This window comes from Atractosteus spatula, chromosome 8 (genome assembly GCF_055471065.1).
Source record: "Atractosteus spatula isolate fAtrSpa1 chromosome 8, fAtrSpa1.hap1, whole genome shotgun sequence".
In the NCBI taxonomy this organism is placed as follows: domain Eukaryota; kingdom Metazoa; phylum Chordata; class Actinopteri; order Semionotiformes; family Lepisosteidae; genus Atractosteus; species Atractosteus spatula.
In genome coordinates this window covers 17,615,260-17,634,838 of record NC_142713.1, presented here as the reverse complement: position 1 = coordinate 17,634,838, position 19,579 = coordinate 17,615,260, and the positions used below count along the sequence as shown (strand labels likewise).

The 19,579-nt window shown below is 37.4% G+C and overlaps 1 protein-coding gene across 4 annotated transcripts in view; it reads right to left on the bottom strand.

The window, feature by feature from the left end:
• tspan9a (tetraspanin 9a) overlaps window positions 1–19,579 on the bottom strand; it is a 196,337-nt gene that overhangs the window by 71,491 nt on the left and 105,267 nt on the right. For 2 of the 4 annotated variants that reach the window (XM_088924055.1, XM_088924056.1), the window contains one exon: window positions 8,897–8,976. In XM_088924055.1, coding sequence (XP_088780181.1) covers window positions 8,897–8,959 — 63 coding nt within the window. In that variant the 5' untranslated portion in view covers window positions 8,960–8,976. Of the gene's footprint in view, window positions 1–8,896; window positions 9,242–9,315; window positions 9,321–19,579 lie in introns of those variants that run through there. The other 2 variants (XM_088924057.1, XM_088924054.1) reach the window with 2 other exon arrangements.

The following is a 19,579-nucleotide window of genomic DNA, read 5'->3' as shown; positions in this document are numbered from 1 at the left end:
GGTTAACAAAATTAAATTATTCAAGACCCAATTCACAGACACTAGAAGGTCACTAAACCTGCTTTGGACTGTGTGAAAGAAAGCTGTACTGAAGCACTGTGTGCTAAATCTTTCAGAGACAAAGGAAATTTGAATGGGTCCAGGTTCCTCCAACAAGACATAAAGCACATTTCAGGAATTAACCATGAATAGCTGAAATCTATAATAAAAACACAAGCAAAATCAAGATTGCCAATACATTTGCCATGAATAAAAACCTCAAATTAACTGTTAAGTTTTATTGTTTAAAATGTTTAAAAAAGGTCTGCTTTTTATATTGGAGTTTAGGTATCCTAGTCAGCCTGAAGGCAAGATTCCTGTCTCTTTCCTAGGCCTCTAGTTCAGTGAAGCTAGAGGCCTTGGAGCAGTTACTTGTCTGCCTGGGCTCTGAGCAGTCTGTGTCCCTGGGGCTGCAGACAGAGCAGGGAAAGACATTTCTTGTGTTCAAGATCACCAAGGCATGAGCACTCTAATGTGAGGTGAGCATGCACTGAATGGCACATTTCCCAGCAAGACTATTAATGACAAACACAAAAGAGCAAAGACATGAACAGCTATATCTAAAGTTAGAGCATTATAATCCTAGTAGCTACAGCATTTGTCACCAAGCAGTACCACCCATTAACTAAAAGAAAAGGCCTCTGTTACTGCTGTCATTCTGTGCTCTTAAGCACATAGAGGTTATTATGTAGGTACCTATAAGCCAGAAGAACAACTTCACGAAAAGCACAAGGTTGATTGTGTTTTCAAAAACAAAGAAATGTGATTTTCACACCTGGTTAATCTTGGACTTCAAACATGCCAGTTGCTAAGAACAATTATTTCACTCTATCAGTATCAGTAAACAAACTTTAGCTGTATTCATTATACAACTGTACAATCCATTTTATATTATTTCATATGTCATAAAACAACCTGAAATAGTGATTTAAAGCCTGTCAAATTTGAAAAGTAAAATAACTCATTTTCTTATACTTTAAGGTAATTAGTCTTCTTGTTTAAAACGCTGAACTGCTTTACTCTTGTAAAACCACAGGATCAAAAACAAAATGATCTTTGTGTGATGTTTTTTCACGTCTTAAAGATTGTTTTCTAGTTGACCATACAATTAGCATTCCTCAGTGAAGCTACAGAGCTGCAACTACTTAAATATGTTGATAGGTAGTAAGAACACAACAAAAGCGACTGGAACTTATACTCTGTTGCATCTCAATACATGTATTTTCAGTGCTCCTCAGTATATGATGCTGCTTGAATGTGCTAGTCAATGTTTAATAGATTGACATTTTCATAACGTTACGTATGTGGATACCCTACAAGTTTTGTAAAAGCAAGTCACAGTGCAGAAGATCATTCTGTGGTGAATGGCCATGTCTGATATAAACCTGCAGGGAATTTGGCCAGAAAGCACTACTCTTCTATCAGTGTCCAGCTGCACCATTTCAATGGATTTTTTTACCTCATGCCACTTTCAACTCTCTCTCATTTTTCAATAAAGGTTTAATGTTGTTTGTCAGCTGTAGTCCTGACAGCTGTGAACAGAATCAAAAAGTGTTTACTTATTAATGTACGTCTCCGTGCAACAAGCAAATTGAGATGCAAAAATGAGTGTGCGCAAAAGAGACCATAGCTTTCTGTTTTTATTACACTACTACAGCAGTGTCACTATGTGAGGGCACATAAATGCAAATATTGATGAAAAACGTTTTGCTCTTTAATTGAGGGGTTTATGAGTACAAATAAGTGAAATTGTGAACCTACTGTGAGTTCATAATTGGCCTCAGTTTTATTTTCTAAGCATGATCCCATTTGTAAAATAGAAGAAGGATTTACAGTTTGATGAATTCAATAAATGGCACAAGTTATTTATTTTCAACATCCAACTGAAGAGTCAGTCTCCATTTTTATATCTACTATCATTTTATATACTACTATGTACTTCGTTTTGTCCTTAACAAAATTTTTTTTGTAGGAATTTAAAGCTGAAAAACTGGGATCTACCAATCGCATTTTACAATTATTTATAAAATTAGGTTGTCACAAAAGGTACATTTTTGGGATGCATTTTGACACGCTGACATTTATATTTTATGAATGTGACCCTGAAATACCTTTGCAGTAGTGTGGAGGGGCTGAAAATACTTTTATAACGATCATAAGAATCTGTTAGAAAAATGCCACAGTATTTTCAGAGAGCTAAGAGTATTCAGGGGCAACTGAGTATGAAAACATCACATATTCATGTAAACACAGTTTCTTGCTAAGAGAAGTGTTTGTTCATAAAGAGAGAATTCATGCAAGCATGTCCAAAAACCATGTATATATCTTTACATTATAATTTTTCTAAGATTTGGTATTTATTTTCACAAACAGAACCACATCCATTTCCACCCACTTCTCACACTCTGATACATCTTATATAGAGAGAGATGCTTTATACTAGCAAGTAGAAATCAAATTAAAAATGTTAGTTTTTACGAGATACTGAACAAAAGCAGATAAAACCTAATCACAAAATTATAATTACTGTGTATATAGACATTAGGGCTCACGGGCTGTTTTTTTTTGTCCAGAAGTACTTCATTTAGGACTAATAAGTGGAGGATGATAAATAAAAAGCATTATACAAATCAATTCGTACAACAATGCACTACAATGTTTGAAGGCTAAATGTAATTCTCATAAATCATCCTTCTTTGATTCTGCTTATGTCTTGACCAGGTCTTTAAACATGACCTGAAAAAGAGCTTTCAGCTCTGGAACAGCAGTTGACATTAGCACAGTCCTCAGGTTAATTTTTATATGTAAAATGGTCAAATTCAATCAGGTGTCCATTAGGAAAATAAATTTTCTTGGATGATTCTGTTACTTCGGAAGCAAAAAGCACATTTACTCACAAATTAATCATGGGAAGAGTGGTTTTGTTGTGGAGTGTGCAGTTTACAGTAAGGGTATAAACACCCCAGTCTTCCTCAAGCTAAAGGGATACAGTTCTACTGCGTTGGTGTGGGGGAGAGATGCTGTAAAGCTTGCAGTCTGATATATTTAATTCAGAACATCAGAAATGTTCATGATTCCAGACGGTTACAGCATTGCAACACATTATTTTCACCTGCAGATTATAGGGAGGAAAATAGGAAATGCAAGAAATACCAGAAAAGATCTCAACACAATTTTTATTTAGAAAGCTGCATTAATGTCAACCTAACCCCTCTGACTAATAATTCATCGATAGACAGGCTTCTCCAAAGACACAGAAAGCCTTACATAAAAGTCATGCAGAAACTTTTACTGAATGTGTAACAGGGAACTTTACGTTGAGCTGATTGGAAATAGCGCATCTGCATTGATTTAAAAGTAATTTGTTTTTAAGGGTCTGTGAAATTGCTGAGTGCTGCAAGCTACAAGCTATTTTAACAATACACATTAACTCACTGGTTAGGGCAAGATCAGAGTGTGTGAGCAGTAATGTCTAATGTGATCTGGAGACTGTTTTATATCACTTCAGGCTTCAACACCACAGCCATAGCTGTGAAAGGACTACAAAAGAATGCCATTGTTTTTGCATTTGACAGTCCCCTCAGTCCTCCAAACTTACTTTTTACACCTTAATTAAATACACATGTACACACCACCCCTCTCTCTAAAAGTTGTCTTTGTTATATATTGTAGGACAGATTTCTACATGTATTATAACGGTTTTAATTTGTTTACAGCACTGTATCTATTATATCTATTAATATACTGCACCAGTCTTCAAGATCTCAACAGTTAATACTCAGTTACTATATATTCAGTATGAACAGAGAGGATTTTTAATTGCAGAAAGGAAAACATTATGAAATCTGGATTAGATTCCAAATTGACTTAATCCCAAAATAAACATTTCCCTAGAAAAAGTAAAAGCAAGGAAGCACAGCGAATACGCATCAACAGATGGTAAAATGTATGTACTCACATTTCAATCCATATTAGTGTTACGAAATATCATGTTGCCACCAGCATGCTGGAGCTTTCTGAAATGTAACTTCTTGCATATTACACACAGATTTCATATTAACGTAAGGTTTGGAAACTGTACACAATCAAAACAGAACATGCATTACAATGCACTTTGCGCTCAGAACAAAGCCTTGTGTTAACAGTTAGAGGACTGAAGCTTGAGGCATTGCTTGCATGGATGGGGTGATTATTGCTGCTGACCAGTTTTATGTTGACAGTGCTCCATGCTTTGTCTGCATTCTGTCATTCAGCAACTATAACACTATCTGTAGTGACAGAGACAATGGTGCTCCAAGAAAAAGCAAAATAAGACACTGCATCGCAAAGGGAGGGCTCCTTGGCTCCGTGTCCTACAAAATACCTCCTATCTGATTTTGTGCTAAGCCGAAAGGTGCTGCAAAAAGCACCACCTCACACAAATCCCTATTAGGGCAGACAGCAGAAGTGGAAGGTGCCAGGTCAGTGAATAAAGATAGCCCTCATTCCGTGCGCCTCGAGTCACTTTAGGGACTGCGGTTTTGTCCTCATTACAAGGTCTGCATGCCATTAAACAAACAAAACTGGCTTTAAAATGCATGAGGGGTTTTCGTAAAACTAGATACAGGATGTTCCTTCTTGACCAAACTAAGATTGCTTCAATTTTTCCTTCTACCCTGCCTGACTGCACATGTGAAACGGAAGAAGCGATAAAAATCCTCCCACTAAAACCGATATCGTACAGATTTAAGACTCGATGAGATGAAGCCATTCCAAATTTAGATCTAGAGTTTCGGTTTTAGCCCTGATTACAGGGCTAGGCTACATTGACCTTAATTTAACAAGCCTGTTGCCTGTTCCCTGACTGAGAGTAACAAAGTTAGGGATGATTCCCTCTTGAGTGTCCCCTTAGCCCTTTTTTGTAGATGATAATTTAGAGGTTGTTAAAGGCACACAGTAGTGGGAAGCACAAACCATCTCATTTCATGTGACTTTGATCTACAAAGAAATAGACTTATGTAGTGCTGAAACATGCTACGGAAAATTAAAAGATACATGCATTCTAAGGAAAAAAATGTAAAAATTAGGCAAATTTCTGCAGATAAAAAACAGGGCCCAATACCGACAATTAGAAAATACAATTCTCTTGGATATGGGTAAATGAATGCAATGATATTTTGTCAGATGCTGAGCCAAATCCCACGTTGGCCAGGCATTATCATATTATGAGGGCTTCTAAGAGATTCCACAGAAAACCCCAAGCCTAAAAACCACTATTCCCAAATAAACAGCTGCCTTTGAGGTTCTGCATACTTTAAAAATTCTGTGAAGTGATTTTCTGAAGTGTGTTATTTTTCAAAAGGAATAAACAAGATCCACTGCATTTCAGCATGTGGTAAATAAAAATCTGGACATCTTATTACTTAAGGCACAATTAAATACATTTAATTTAAACTGCAGACTATACATTTACTTATTCTGGGATTATCAAATGACAAAAGAAATGACCCCAGTAAGCTAAAATTTGTTTTTTAAAAAACATTCTTTGATTATTAATTTATTAATACTCTTCTCAATTAGTGGATATCCTGTAAGTTCTCTCCCTAGTAAGGCTGAGTACAACAGGGACAGGGGCATGAACATTCACTGTAGCTTTTCTTGGCCTGAATTTGTAATAGCCTGGCAAGTAAAACTGGACGTACAGTAGGCAAGTCTCACTGAGGTGGTGTGAACAGTGTGCTATCAGAGGAAGTCTGCTGTGTTTTGGTCACTTCTTAATGCAAACGATTCTTTTATGTAATCATCTGGAATGTATCTAGCATTTCATTTTTTGTTTTGTGCATATTAAGATGTGACACACAGTAGAATAATAAAATATCAAGGAAATAAAGCAAAGACTTAAGAGTCCTGTAATGCTGGCAATGTATGTTAAAAAGAAACAACACTCAAATACAAAAGCATTCTAACTCCACAAAAAGAGTAATTTTCTTTTATGCCATTTTCTTGCAAAGCACAATTTAAAAACACAAAATCTCAAAGCAGATGATTAAATCAACTGTGCATCCAAATGGTGCTTAAATTAAAAAAATAAACCTCAAGCAAGCACAGGAATACATTAGGAACACATGAAAAAACAGGTTTTCGTTCCCTTCTCAGTGAAACCATGTTTGCATTACTGCCACGATCAGTTTTCCAGAAAAGTGACTTGGGTCAATTGTCTTCGAAGCATAAAATGAAATTTTGATCTACAAAGTAAATACATTTATAAAAAATCTGGCTGGAAAATTTGTCGTGCATGCAGTATTGTACGTGGTACAGTATCTTACAGTGGCAGGACATTCCAGCAAACTGGTGCTTGGAACTGCACACTAGCAACTCCACAGAACAGAGGGTAGAATTCTAAAGCCCAGCAGACTCAATGCAGAGAATCTGGTACCTGACACCAGGAGGAAACTACAACAGTTAATTTTATCCGATTACCCACACAGATATAACTTCCAGGGACAATGTAACAATAGACAACAAGTGACATTTCATTAACAGGCACGTTTTGGCTGAAACATTAGATCCAGCACTGTGGCTTTCAATTTGCCATTCCCTGTTACACTGCCCTATGCTGTTACACAGTACATAAGATGAATTGAGAATTACTGTCAATCCTGACTACACAATTAAATACTATAAGCTGCCCTAACCCTCAGCTCAGACTCCATTAATCCCTGTAAGAAAGAAAAGCCAGATGGCCAGGAACAACTGCTAAAAGAAATGGATGAGCACAAAGAAATACCTCAAGTTCCTAGCAGTTTTTACCTTGTGTTTCGAGTTACTTGTGCGAGTCTGGTGGGGTCTGTTGACCGGATGTGCAGACCACGGAGAGAGAGAGAGAATGGACACTGCACCTGGTGTAAGGTGTAAATTTACGCATATGTTCCTCAATCAGACAGAGTGTCAAGACTGAACTTCTATAAAAGAGTAACCTTGCCATTCCTGGAATGCCACTGTTCAAAAACTTCCATCAGTGTCTGCAAGAACACTCCATGCTCCTTACACATACTTGACACCATCCCTGTATGGCAATTTCCTACTTTAAAGTATGTTATACTTAAGCTTAATCCTTTGTTATGCTATTTGATCAAATATCTTAAATATTAACTTAGCATACTTTGCCTACAACCACTGTAAATTAAAACTCTATTAAATGTAATTATAGCTGCCAGCTTGCTTTAAACCATTTAGTGAACATTAACCATGAAGAACTCAATTTCAACTAGCAGAAACTTTCCCAACATGAAGCTGACAACTGGTATTCCGAGTTGTGCCAATCACATTGAAAGGCTAGGCTCTATCTTAGGACCTGAAGCACATCTGCCTTCCTCATTTAGATGTAAAAAAAATATTTTTTACTTATGAGCTAGTCTATTTCTGCACATGAGTAAAGGTATTTCTGCTTTCATGCTGGGGTGATCAGTGGATGTCTTTCTGAATTCACAGGACTGACAGAAAATATCTTAGACCCATTTACATTGAAATCACCGCATAAATTATCAAGATTTCAGGACAGATTGCCCATAGAAATTGAGCCCACAAATCCCTTTAACTCCTGCAAATTGGAGAAGGATGAGCAAAAGTGATCTATTGCTTCCATTATCCTCCCCATTAAGACAAAGCACTTTTTATTAGAATATGGAAGAGAACTGACAAATTAATGTATTTGTGTTGACAAATACCTTCAGAGCAACAGCAACATAATGAATCTGAGTGCAAGAAATGCACTCTAGGAAGAAGAGTGCCTTAAACTTGCAGGAGATTCAGACATGCAACATGAAACCTGGAGAGTCAGGATTATATGTGCAGCCTAATACATCAGAGCACGCTCAGACAGTGATCTCCGAAGCACTGTGACTTGACAGGATGTATTTGAAGACTACAGATGTCTGAAGTGGTCAGAAATAAGTCTATGATATTATTTTAGTTCCCAGATGAACAGAGCTGTGCAAAGTCACCTGTACACAGGCGATTTGTAAATGTTGCTAGGTCTTCAGACTAATAATATAATCTGTTGCTCAATTTTTCCTAGGCTGGCCAAATGAGACAAAGACTCACAGTATAAGCTAGAATATTATCCCATTACCAAGTGTAAAAAGAACACTGAAAAATTTAAGGAGTTTGTCATTTTTATTCTTATTTATTTCATAAGCACTAAGGAAAAGTAATGAATGGCTTTCTCTTGACATTCCAAAATATTGAATACCTGGTGTAATGATCATGCCAAAAATCAGTTGCTCTTACAGTATGTGCTAATATGAGGACTTTTAGTGGACTACATGTTATATGAAGCGGTCCTGAAAATTATAAAAAATGAAAAATTCCAGCACACTACAGTATGCAAAGCTCACGTTTTAATAGAATGGTGAAAGATACCAACCTTGAAGACCGTTTTACTTGTGTATTGCCACAGCCATCCAAACATTTCAATGTACAATTCAAGTTTAAAAAACAACTCCTGTATCTACAACCAGAAACTTTTTACCTTCTAAAAAACTGTCAAATGTTTGACCATGCACTATTTACCTCTGAGTATGAATAATTCCCAGATTCCCATCTTTAAGTAAAATTATACAAAGATACAAATATGCTCATTCTTATTCTCTGAATGAAGGGTTTTTTAGAGAAGCACTAGTCCATGTTCCCATGTCTTTTTTTGTTTTATTTCTTTAGCATTGCCTTCTAATGAGGAACTTTTAAAGCAATAAGAGAAAACAGAGCTTCTCTGGGTATTACGCTGGAAGCCTGTTCAATAAAGAGTGAGAGCACCCTGGAGAATTGACAACAAAAGGAAAACAGCCACAACAAATAAGGATGTACTGTATTTACTTACCCAGAAGATGAGGTTGAAGAGGAACATCATGTATTTCAAACAGCAGAGACAGCCCCTTGCCATGTTGCACTTCTTGAATTCTAAAAGGAACACAAAGGATAGATCCAGGTAAAAGACAACATATTTGCTGCCTTTGGGCGCACTGTATTTATTGGTCTTTGCACCAGCAGCTCCTCCAGCATGGCTCTGTGCACGCGAGCCAGTGGAGCCGTAGAAAGCACCGGCTGTAAAACCACGTCCCCCAAACTCCCTGCCCGAGGTGGACGCTCTTCCAAAGTCCGAGTCCCTGCTGTCCACAGACGGACTGCGCCGAATCGAAGAATCCTCGCTACTTGACTTCTCCATGGTTTTGAGATGTTGCGGAGGTTTCAACTTCACTCTCTACCATGTCTCAGTATTAAAGACGGACAAAAACACACCTCCAAGGTTTTCTGTAGTTGTTTTTGTGTGTGCGGGGGGGCGGGAAAAAAGCTTCATCAATCTGGCCAGACACAAGCTGAAATGCAGAAACACATCCGAAGGCTCTTTAGAGATCTTTCTGCATTGTTAGCTGTTTTAATGCTTCACAAACGACAGTGCAGAGACATTCTGTGTAAAGCATTACCAAGCAGCCTGGCAGAATTTTCTGTTATTTTTTTCTGTAAATAACTTTCAAGATTCCATTTTTGCTTTGCAAGAATAAACTGTCCCCAGAGATTCTGAAGCTCAGCTGTTTAAGTTATCCATCCTCGAGAAGTTTAACGGTGCTTTCTGGGACAGGAGAGTTTCCAAGGCTGTTAACTTTATCTTGCTCTCTCTCAGTTCTTTTTCTGTCACATGCATCGGCTCTGCTTCCCCTGCTACCTCAGTCTCTCATTCTGCAATCAGCTGTTAAGACTCCACTCTCTTCATGCTTTCAATTGCTGTGCTGCTGATGTGCTATTATCGGCAGCAGCATCTACCAGGCATTCCCTAATGCAACTCTCTAGTAATAGAGCGCTGCCTTTTTTCTCTCCCTCATTCCTCCTTCTCACAGTCTCCTCCCTGCTGTCAGGGGGCCAGCCAACCAGACAGCTGGCACTGTCGAAAAGCTCCACCTCCAGTGATACAATGTCTTTAATAGGTGTATCATCAGTCTGCTTTGACTATACAAGTTCAGTGCTTCCATCTGTCCTTTCTGGACGTCAGGATGTCTGTGAGGGGATCAATGAAATAAAAAATCATGATGCAAGAGGAAGATGAGCACAGCTGATTGAAACAGCTCGCTACATTAATATATTCATAATGTATGTAGCTGCTAGCTACTGGTGAAAAAAGCAGCTCTTCTGGTTTTAGTCACTGGAGCTGTAAGGCTGGCTTATCAGTTGCTATAAAGCTACTTTTCAGTCTTAATTGATATTCAAGGAGTGGATTAGTTGAATTAGGAGGACTGCTATAATGTCAGCTTGTTCAGTCGCACACAGATATATGGAACTATTTCTAACTATGAATTATCTGCTACATACAAAAAGAAACATTGGTCATTACCCACTTATTTTGTGTTATTAAAAAATGATTAGAAAAATACATATGAATATTCCTGGCCACTATACTTAAATGTATGGCATGCATACAGTATAAACAATGTCTGCAACCGTAGTAGACTTTTAGTACAATTTCAAGCATGAACACAAAATACTGGAGAAAAAATAATGAACACTTTACTTTACTTGTCAATTATTATTTTGTTTTTAGGACAGCAGACCAAAAATGTATGACATAGACTCTTAAGATATTTGGACAACATTTTTTAAACATTTTCCTGCTTATTTTCATAACAAAATCTGTCTGCAGTATGAAGTTTCATTCTCCTCTGTCTGTCTATTGGTACTTCTAGGAAAGCATTAAGTATTGTTAGCATTTCCAAAATTATTTATGCAAGATTATACTTTTTAACTGAGGGATGTTTAACAAAGTTGCATTCAAATCTTTTCTTTTATCACTATGACTCTTAAAAGATAAAACACTTCAAAATATTACATAGAAAATATTTTACTTCTTGCAATACCATTATGCCACTTCTTAAAATTTGGATTTTCCTTGAGGAACAGTCAGATTACAATTACCTCTTTAAGATCTATCCTTATGACACTGCTCCCAAATAAAGTTATGGTCAATGGACATACAGTAACATCATTCTGTCTACTGTTCTAGCTATTGTGCTCACTACCTGCTTTCACTCCAAATCGATGTCATTGCTCAGGAGCACTGGCAGCAGTCAAAATCACAACCTAAAGACATACGGTTCACAAAAATAAATCACTCTCAGATGAGGAAATCTATGATATTTATTTACAGCAAGTGATAAACCGTATGCTTGAAAAAATGCAAATGTTCAATGTTTGAAAAATTAATAGGTGGTCCACTGAGGGTTGTAATGACAGGAGATTTTACACATACACCAAGCCACATATTCCATTGATATACTGTATTTGGATACCTACTGTATTATACTTTCACTTCCAAGTGAAGAATTAAGAAAATAAGGAAAGTCAACACACAAAAGAATTAGGGGCATTGATAACGACATTTTCTGTAGAGTCCCAAAGCTGAGCTGAGTGCTACTGAAAGCTAAGCAATCCATAGACAGATGGGAGAGAGTTGAATGATCTTAGGTAAGGTTAATCCACTTTAATACCCTATTTACACTTTATACATTAATCCATTTTTCTTGTGTTTCAAAGGCAACACTGATCTAGCTTGCCTGTGACAGCCTGGAGCCAGCTGCAACCCTGTGCTGATATCTTGCGTTTAAGTAGGCAGTTCATAAAGAAGAAATATCAGTCGTATTTATTTAGCAAGTCTCCAAATCTGTAGTATAAGAATAGAATTATTCTGATAATCAGCTCTCCCTTTGCAAGCAAAACAAAATATTCACTTTTGAATGCACATTTGGGAGGGCTTAAAATTTCTAAGTCATATGTAAAAAGCACCATCAGAAACCACTGCTGTAGCACCTGTTTGGGAAAATCAAGAATAGCGCTGTCATTACATTCTTGAGTCTATAGAGAACTTTTAAGTCCCAAATGAATGTCAAATGCTTTTTGGATACATTTTGCAGTTGCTGCTGTACTGGACAGCTAGCATCTTGGAGAAAATGGGAATATCACTTTCATTCAGACAGGAGAGGATGTGTACCATCGGCATAATTTCGGGAATGGTTGCAAACAGTTAAAAGGAACAATGACAAAAGTACAGGAGTATATTTTACTCAGTATCTCTACAGCACAAATCTGTTAAATGTCTGACGGGGTATTGGACCCAAAGTTTTAATGTGAAACAGGAACTGATTAAGGAAAATAAATGGACACCTTTACAGCATTTGAAAAGTCAGTAAGGGGATTCATTAATATTCATTCAATCAGCACAACAGAAATATTGCACTGTACGTGCTTATTTAAATTCTTCAAGCAACCTGTCCCTTGCAGATTTCTGTATTTTTCTCAAATCTGTGGCTGTCCTTGTACAAGCAACAAAATGTGTGCAAAACTAATCTGGGGTTTGGTAAATCCCAATTTTTCATATGTCTGTAAATTTTCTAAAAATCTGACAACAGCACAAAATTTGATTAAATTTCAGCAACTGTTACAGTCTACCGGCAAAGCATCTATCATGTATAAGACGAAAATGTTGACTGCAGTAAACTGCGGTTGTGTTATTAGTGTGCTGAATATGGACTATAAATTGTTGCTGTTGAAATGTTCTCTGGCATTTCATTTTGTGTTAGGCTCAAAAGTTTCTGGACCACCCTCCTACTCTCTTTGATTAAAGCATGCTTAAGCAGGGGATACAGTGTGAATAATTCTAGGCAGAATTCTGCTAGGCAGAACACACTTGTTCTTCAATGTCCTTTGATGTGCTGTGTTTGGTCCCCAAACTCCTAACTCAATACTCTGTCAACGCTTGCTATTTGTAGTAAACATGCATTAATTAGTGCTCCACAGGGTCATTACAGAAGCGCTATTGATTACTAAATGAGTGAGCTGAGTGGAAATGACCTGTGTTTCGGATAAACATTATTCAATACGCACCCTCAAATGATCTAGAGGTGAGAGCCCTTCAATGTATTAGACCATGAAATCATTGAGGACAACCAAGAGAGAGTATTTGAAACAGACTACAGCCTCTTCGACAAATTGCAGCTACGTACCCAGGTTTTCTTACAATATTATCAAATCGCATGTTTAAAACAATTCACCATAAAGAAACTGGAAAAGTGAAAAGGGCGTAAAATTTAAAATTAGCGAAATGTCCGAAACTTAAGGATAGTGATGCCACAAGTGGAACACTATGTGACATGCCCAGTAAAAGCCCAGTAGCCCAGAAAGCTACTAGTCTTATAGCTTGAAGTTCACTGGTATATCCCCGATATCCCCTGTATTTGCATATATGCATATGTACAGTACTGCAAAAATTAGAATAGGGTACAACATTTTTCCACATTCAATGCAAGATATAAATTAGTGTAGTTTGCTGAATCAGTACTCTGTTCACCAAGACAAATAACTGGAGACTATAACAAAATTTCATACCTACATGCAGCATGTCATATGAATAAGTGGCCTTAAGTCTCTGGTAAAGAGTCAAAGCCACCATTCACAAGGGGAAATGTTATATCTAGGCTTTTAAAAAACCTTTTTACAATCTTACCTGGATATTAAAATATTGCTTAGCAAAGCTAAGAAAAAAACGGTAGTGTTCCATTACAAGATTTGCCATGTTTAAACTTAGGCTGAAGCTGGAACTTTCAAGGTACTTACTAAGAAGTGGTTTAATAGAAGCAAAACTTTTTTTTTAACAGAAAAAAGCTGATTTCTCCTATAGAAACATCTTTTTTTTTCTTTGATATCCTAAAAATAGGGTGGCACTGTGCCACAGCAATTTGTTTTGCTGCCTCGCAGTGCTGGGGCCCTGGGTTCAATTCTGGACTAGGAGTGCTACTGTAACTGCGTGGAATGTGTACGGTCTCCCTGTGTTCACGTGGTTTTCCTCTGAGTGCTCCAGTTTCCTCCCAGACTTCAAAGACATTCGTTGTAGTTTAATTGGGTTCTAGGAAAACTAGCCTTTTGTGTGAGTGTCCGTCTGTGTGTATGCCCTGCAATGGACTGGTGTCTCTTAAGGGTTGTATCCTGCCTTGTGTCCATTGCTTGCCGGGAAGAGGGTCCAGCAATACTGGAACCCTAACACAAATTAAACATGCCATCCCTTACAGTGTTATTTTACATGTAAAATGTTATACACACAGAAATCAAAAAGAAGAATTAAAATAAACTGCACCTGTTAAAGGATATGATGGTTAGGTCAAGATCCTTTTCAAAATTTCTACTTAAAGGGAAATGGCAGAGTGAAGTAAGGTTTCCATCAGCACAGAATATCAGAAGGGCAGCAGAGTAAGTTATGTACATTCTGCTCACTTTTAATGCTATAAGTTAATTGACAGTGGCACATTTACAAAAAAATTACACTATAAGCTTTTTTAACACTTGACATGATACTTTTATATATTACACTCAAGATCTGTCTTCTTTAAAAGTGCCCAGAAATTCAATGAATGCGGTTTTAGGCTGCAAATACAAGAATCTAAGTTACTATTGTACTCATAATAGTGATCATTTGACGGTATTAAAATATTAATTTAACCTGTGGTATTACTCTTGTAATTTTACAGTATGTATTTTAGAAAATATTTTGTTAACTGTAATAATTTGGTACTGTAGACGGTATCTTATTATTATCCACATTGGATAAAACAACCCCACTTTAAGTTGTTAAGGACAAAGCTATCTACGACAACTGTAATACCTACAGCAAGAACAAGATAAAAAGGCAGAAAATTTGTATCAAGAAGCTCAGAAAGATAGAATGTACAAAGACTTATCAATCGACCTCTAACAAGCCTATGAACTGGAGAGAATTAAAGTGACACAGCATGTGATTAAAGTGAATGGGTTCTTCTTGAAAGTGTTAAAAAAGAGCTTGGATTAATTTAAGAAACTGAGAGGAATCTTCAGTCACTGCCAGAAGGCCAATTTTTCTGGCCATCATTTTCCTGAAACCCTTGGGCATGCAGCACGACACATCTGGCTTGGTAAACTTGTCTCCCAGCCAACAGCAAAATCCTTCTGGGTTATGGGAGAAACAACAACATTTAGCACTAATCTGACTTGACCTTTTCTTAGGGTAATTGGTCCTTTTTTATAGTATATTTTCCAACTGTAGGATTGATTCAACAGACCTTACAAGCACAACTGGTTGTAAAAGTTTTTTTTTCTGCTCTTGTTGTTCCCTAGTGATAGACTTGAAGGAAATGCAAGAACATATGGTGCCACTTTTTTCGCAGCTATCACAGCTATTTTATTTCACAGCAATTTACTGCAGATATACATATTTCATCAGGACCATTCACTGTATACTTCACCCAAAACAAGTTAAGCATTCAAATCATTTTTGAACTTCAGCCATCACAAAAATAAAGCAGAAACAAATTGCTAAGTTGTAACTTTAATAAATCAATCTGTCATGAATACATTCAAATTTGGATTGAAGAATTCAAGAAGTCTCAAAACCTGAAACAAGTTGAATTTGGACGAATTGCAAATTTGAGACTATAAGGTAATCCACCCATCCATTTTCTAATTAGTCGATCCAATTCAGAGTCCTAGGGGAGCCAGAGCCTATCCCGGCAAGCAACAGGCACAAGGCTGGGTACATCCTGATTTGGGACACCTGTCCATTGCGGGGCACACACTGACTCAGACTTATATTTACACAAAGACAAATGTTCCCAGAATCCAATTAACAGTATGTCTTAGGACTGTGGGATGAAACCAGATCACCCAGAGGAAACCCACACGAACATAGGGAGAACATACAAATTCCATGCAGGCAGCACGAAAAGTCCGGAACTGAACCAAACCAAGGATCGTAGCAATGTGAGGCAGCAATGCTAACGACTGCACCACTGTTAGGCAATGTTATGTTTTATAAATACAGCACTGTGACCCAGTTGCCTGAATTTTCTTTATATTGGTTTTGACAGGGGAAAAACTAAACAGCCTGACAGCATTGTCCTTTAATAGCTAGGAAGGCTTCAAGCAGCATTATTGACAGCCCAGAACAAAGGAAAAGACAAGGCCTGAATTCAACAAGACCTTGAGGGACCCCCATTAAATGTCAGTAAGTTGTGAGAAATATGATGAAACAAATTTCAGAGTGAAAAAATGTGAAAAAGTTCATATACCAAAAACATAATCTTACAGTACAGTTCATGGCAAAACCTAGAACATCAGTTTGCAATAACTATTTTCTTGGCAAGGTGGCATCAAGAGGGAACAAACATCTAATCTCGGTGATCATCACTAATGTCTCTTAACTTTGACAGGTATAACAGAGTAGAGGGTGAACTTTAATCTATTCAGATTCAAAGAGGAAAAGGCCCACACAAGGCTAACAACTGGGAAGGAACTGCCAAGATGATCTTTTTACTGTGGGAAAACTTTACTGTGCCTCAATAGTAGGAATTTTAGGGCACACACTTTTACCTAGAGAATGGACATAAAAAGATTTTACTTCTTAAGGAATGTATATAATGTGCTCCTATCTCCATTTCAGGTTAAAAGCCAGAGCAAGCGCCATTATTGGGAATGTTCTTGTTGTAGGCAGTTGTTAATAAAACTTTTTGTTAATTAGGTATTCAAGACTATTAGTATGTGTGATGTGTAGCTGTGCTCTGCTGTAATTCATTTACAGTTGCTTGCAAGCTCAGGCACAGAGGCATTCCCTAGACATTGGTGAACACCACTATGCCAAAAGACTGGGTTTCCAGTCACTGGAGAAGTCTACACGGCCTGAAATCCTAGGGGTGATGCCACTTCTGTAACATGCTTGGTTCCGTTGAGCCCTATTCTACATACTGTTACAAATGGGGGGTTACGAGAATGGTGAAAATCAGGAATTCACCGAGCGCTTTAGTCAATGAGTGAAATAAATATTCATAGGCCCCACCTTGTAAGTGATTTATCCAGAATATACATGAGCAGTTAGTATAATTAGAGGCACATGGATTCTTTATTCTCTGGCACAGAACTGGTGAAAAGAGTAATAATCCAGGCACACTTGGTTAAACAAATGTTTATTAACAATGACAAGACACAAACTACACTACACACAAGTTACTCTATGTATACAGTATTTACAGATAAGGTATTTGAGGCCTAACATTCTAATCACCCATAAAACCCCCAGACTTCTACTAAGTATGAAACTCTTAAACAATCCCTACAGAGGCCAAATAAAAGATGAGTTGCCTTTCTAAATAAATGCAACACAACCTGCAGTTAAATCTCTCCACTCCGGATGCCACTAAGTAAATGGGAGGCTGTCTCCCTATTCTAAAAATGCACCCTAAGCAGGAAAGACGTCTCTAACCAAGATATATTTTACCCTTGAAACCCAAGCAAGGTTCTAGCAAGGTTCAAATACTTAGCTCCAGTCAGGTTTTGTTTGGATGATCATGAAGTATGGGCTCTCGCCTGTCACAAGGGACAAGTTCCAACTTCCAACTCCTCTCTTGTAGTCTGACCTTCTTTCTCTCCTCTCTCTCCTTTCCTGCTTCTCCCTTCTTGTCCTCTCGCTCTGTGTTCTTAATGTGATCTTATATGGTGTGTTTCTGTACTGCTCATTGACAATCATTAACCCTCAACTGACTAGGCATACAATTGGTTTTGATCAGGGAAACCCTCTACATCTCAGCAAACATTCCCTCTGCTTTGAAGCTAGAAGAGTTTACTCTGCCAGGTGTCACAAACTTTATCTAAACTCTATGAGACACTTCCTACTCACCTAAAGCTGTTAACAACACTTTGAAGTAATGGATTATGCTGATATTACAATCATATTACAGGATAAACCTGAAGGTCAAATTTCAGTGCGAATACAGTAATTAAAGCATCCCTTGATTATAAAAAATAAACATCAGACAGGAATAACACCATATTCCTTCAGAGTATAAAAGGTAATGTTATGAGAAGGGTTTTTACTATTAAGGGATTTCATCTCTTGCAGTTTGTGCACAATATCTGTAAACAAATGAGTAAAGTTCTAAAAGTGCAAATGGACCCTTTAATTATAAAACCAGCTTCTCCCAAATACAAATAATGCCTAAATAAGCTTTAAAAATCTTTTTTTCAACATTCTTCCAATGGTAGACTAATTCCTAAAAATAAATGTGCTGTCAGTAAAGCCTAAAAAGGTGTTAAATCACCGGTACTCTTAGCTAATGAATTTATTCTCCAACTTCAATTTTATTACCTTAATAAATGGTATGTATAAGTTCTTCGAACCTGCCTAGTTACTTCTGGCAAGGTGGTATGCAGACAAGGACAGATGGTGCTCTGTGATTGGTTGTGTTTTTGTAATGGGATTTATAATTAAACAATGAATAATGCTCTTCATAAATAAAAAATGGTGTATGTGTTGATTATTATAGGCCATCCATCTGTTTTCTAACAGCTCCATTTAATTGCCGAGGGCTATACCAGCCAGCAATGGACGCAAGGCAGAATATATACTGGACAAGACGCCAGACCACTGCAGCTATATTGGACATGACAACTCAAAATGTACTAATATGTCATACAGTACAGTGCAACAGCTCTAATTTTATTAACATACAGTGTCTTGTGTGTTACAAAATATCATTCCATCCACTTTTTATGTGCGTTATCCAGTACAGGGTCAAGAAGGAGCCAGAGCCTGCCACGGCAAGCAATGGGCACAGAACGGGGTACACCCTGGATGGGACACCAAAACATTACAGGGAAACACACAGACCGAAACACACAATTACCCTACCAGTATGTCTTTGGACTGTGGGAAGCAACTGGAGCGGCCGGCGAAAACCCATGCAAACACAGTGAGAACGGAAAGACTCCCCACACCAATTAGGCTTCACAATCACAAGAGAAGCCAGAGCCAGCATTAAAGGGAGATGGATTAGAAGCAAACTGACATCATTGACAATGCTGGAAAAGCACTATTAACAAAAAATAAATTAAATAGTTTTAGTTTTTTGTAATATATGGCATTAGGAATAAGTAATAGGTTTATTCCTTGCTGAAAAGAGAAGAAAGGAAACAAAGTTTCGGCTGTGGAGCCTTCTCCGGGTATATGGCATTATACATACTTTTACAACTAAATCAACTGAGAAAGTGACCACATCCACAGAATCTGGAACACAACAAAATTCAATGAATTAAATTAAGCTCTTTGTGAGGAATCGTTCACTACATTCCCTATATATATATGTATATATTCTTGGATAAATGGTAAAGTAATAACTGAATAATTAATGCTCAGGCTTATTTTATGTTTTCCAAAAAGACAAGGAATGCTAAAGTCAGAAGTAAAGACTATTTCAAGGCACAGAGGTATGTGATTATATCAGCATTCCATCTTATGGAGTTCCCTTGAAGTAATATTCCAGTGGCGCCAAACTGGCAATCTGACACATACTAAAATCTCCCCCCAGTGCTTCACAGAAACAGGTTACAGGACACTACAGGAATCACAGATAGAAATATAGCTTCCATTGGCCTGTGAGGCCTAGGGAAAGGAGGGGAGAGAGTCAGACACAGGACAATTTATTTGTGGAATAACTAAGCTTCC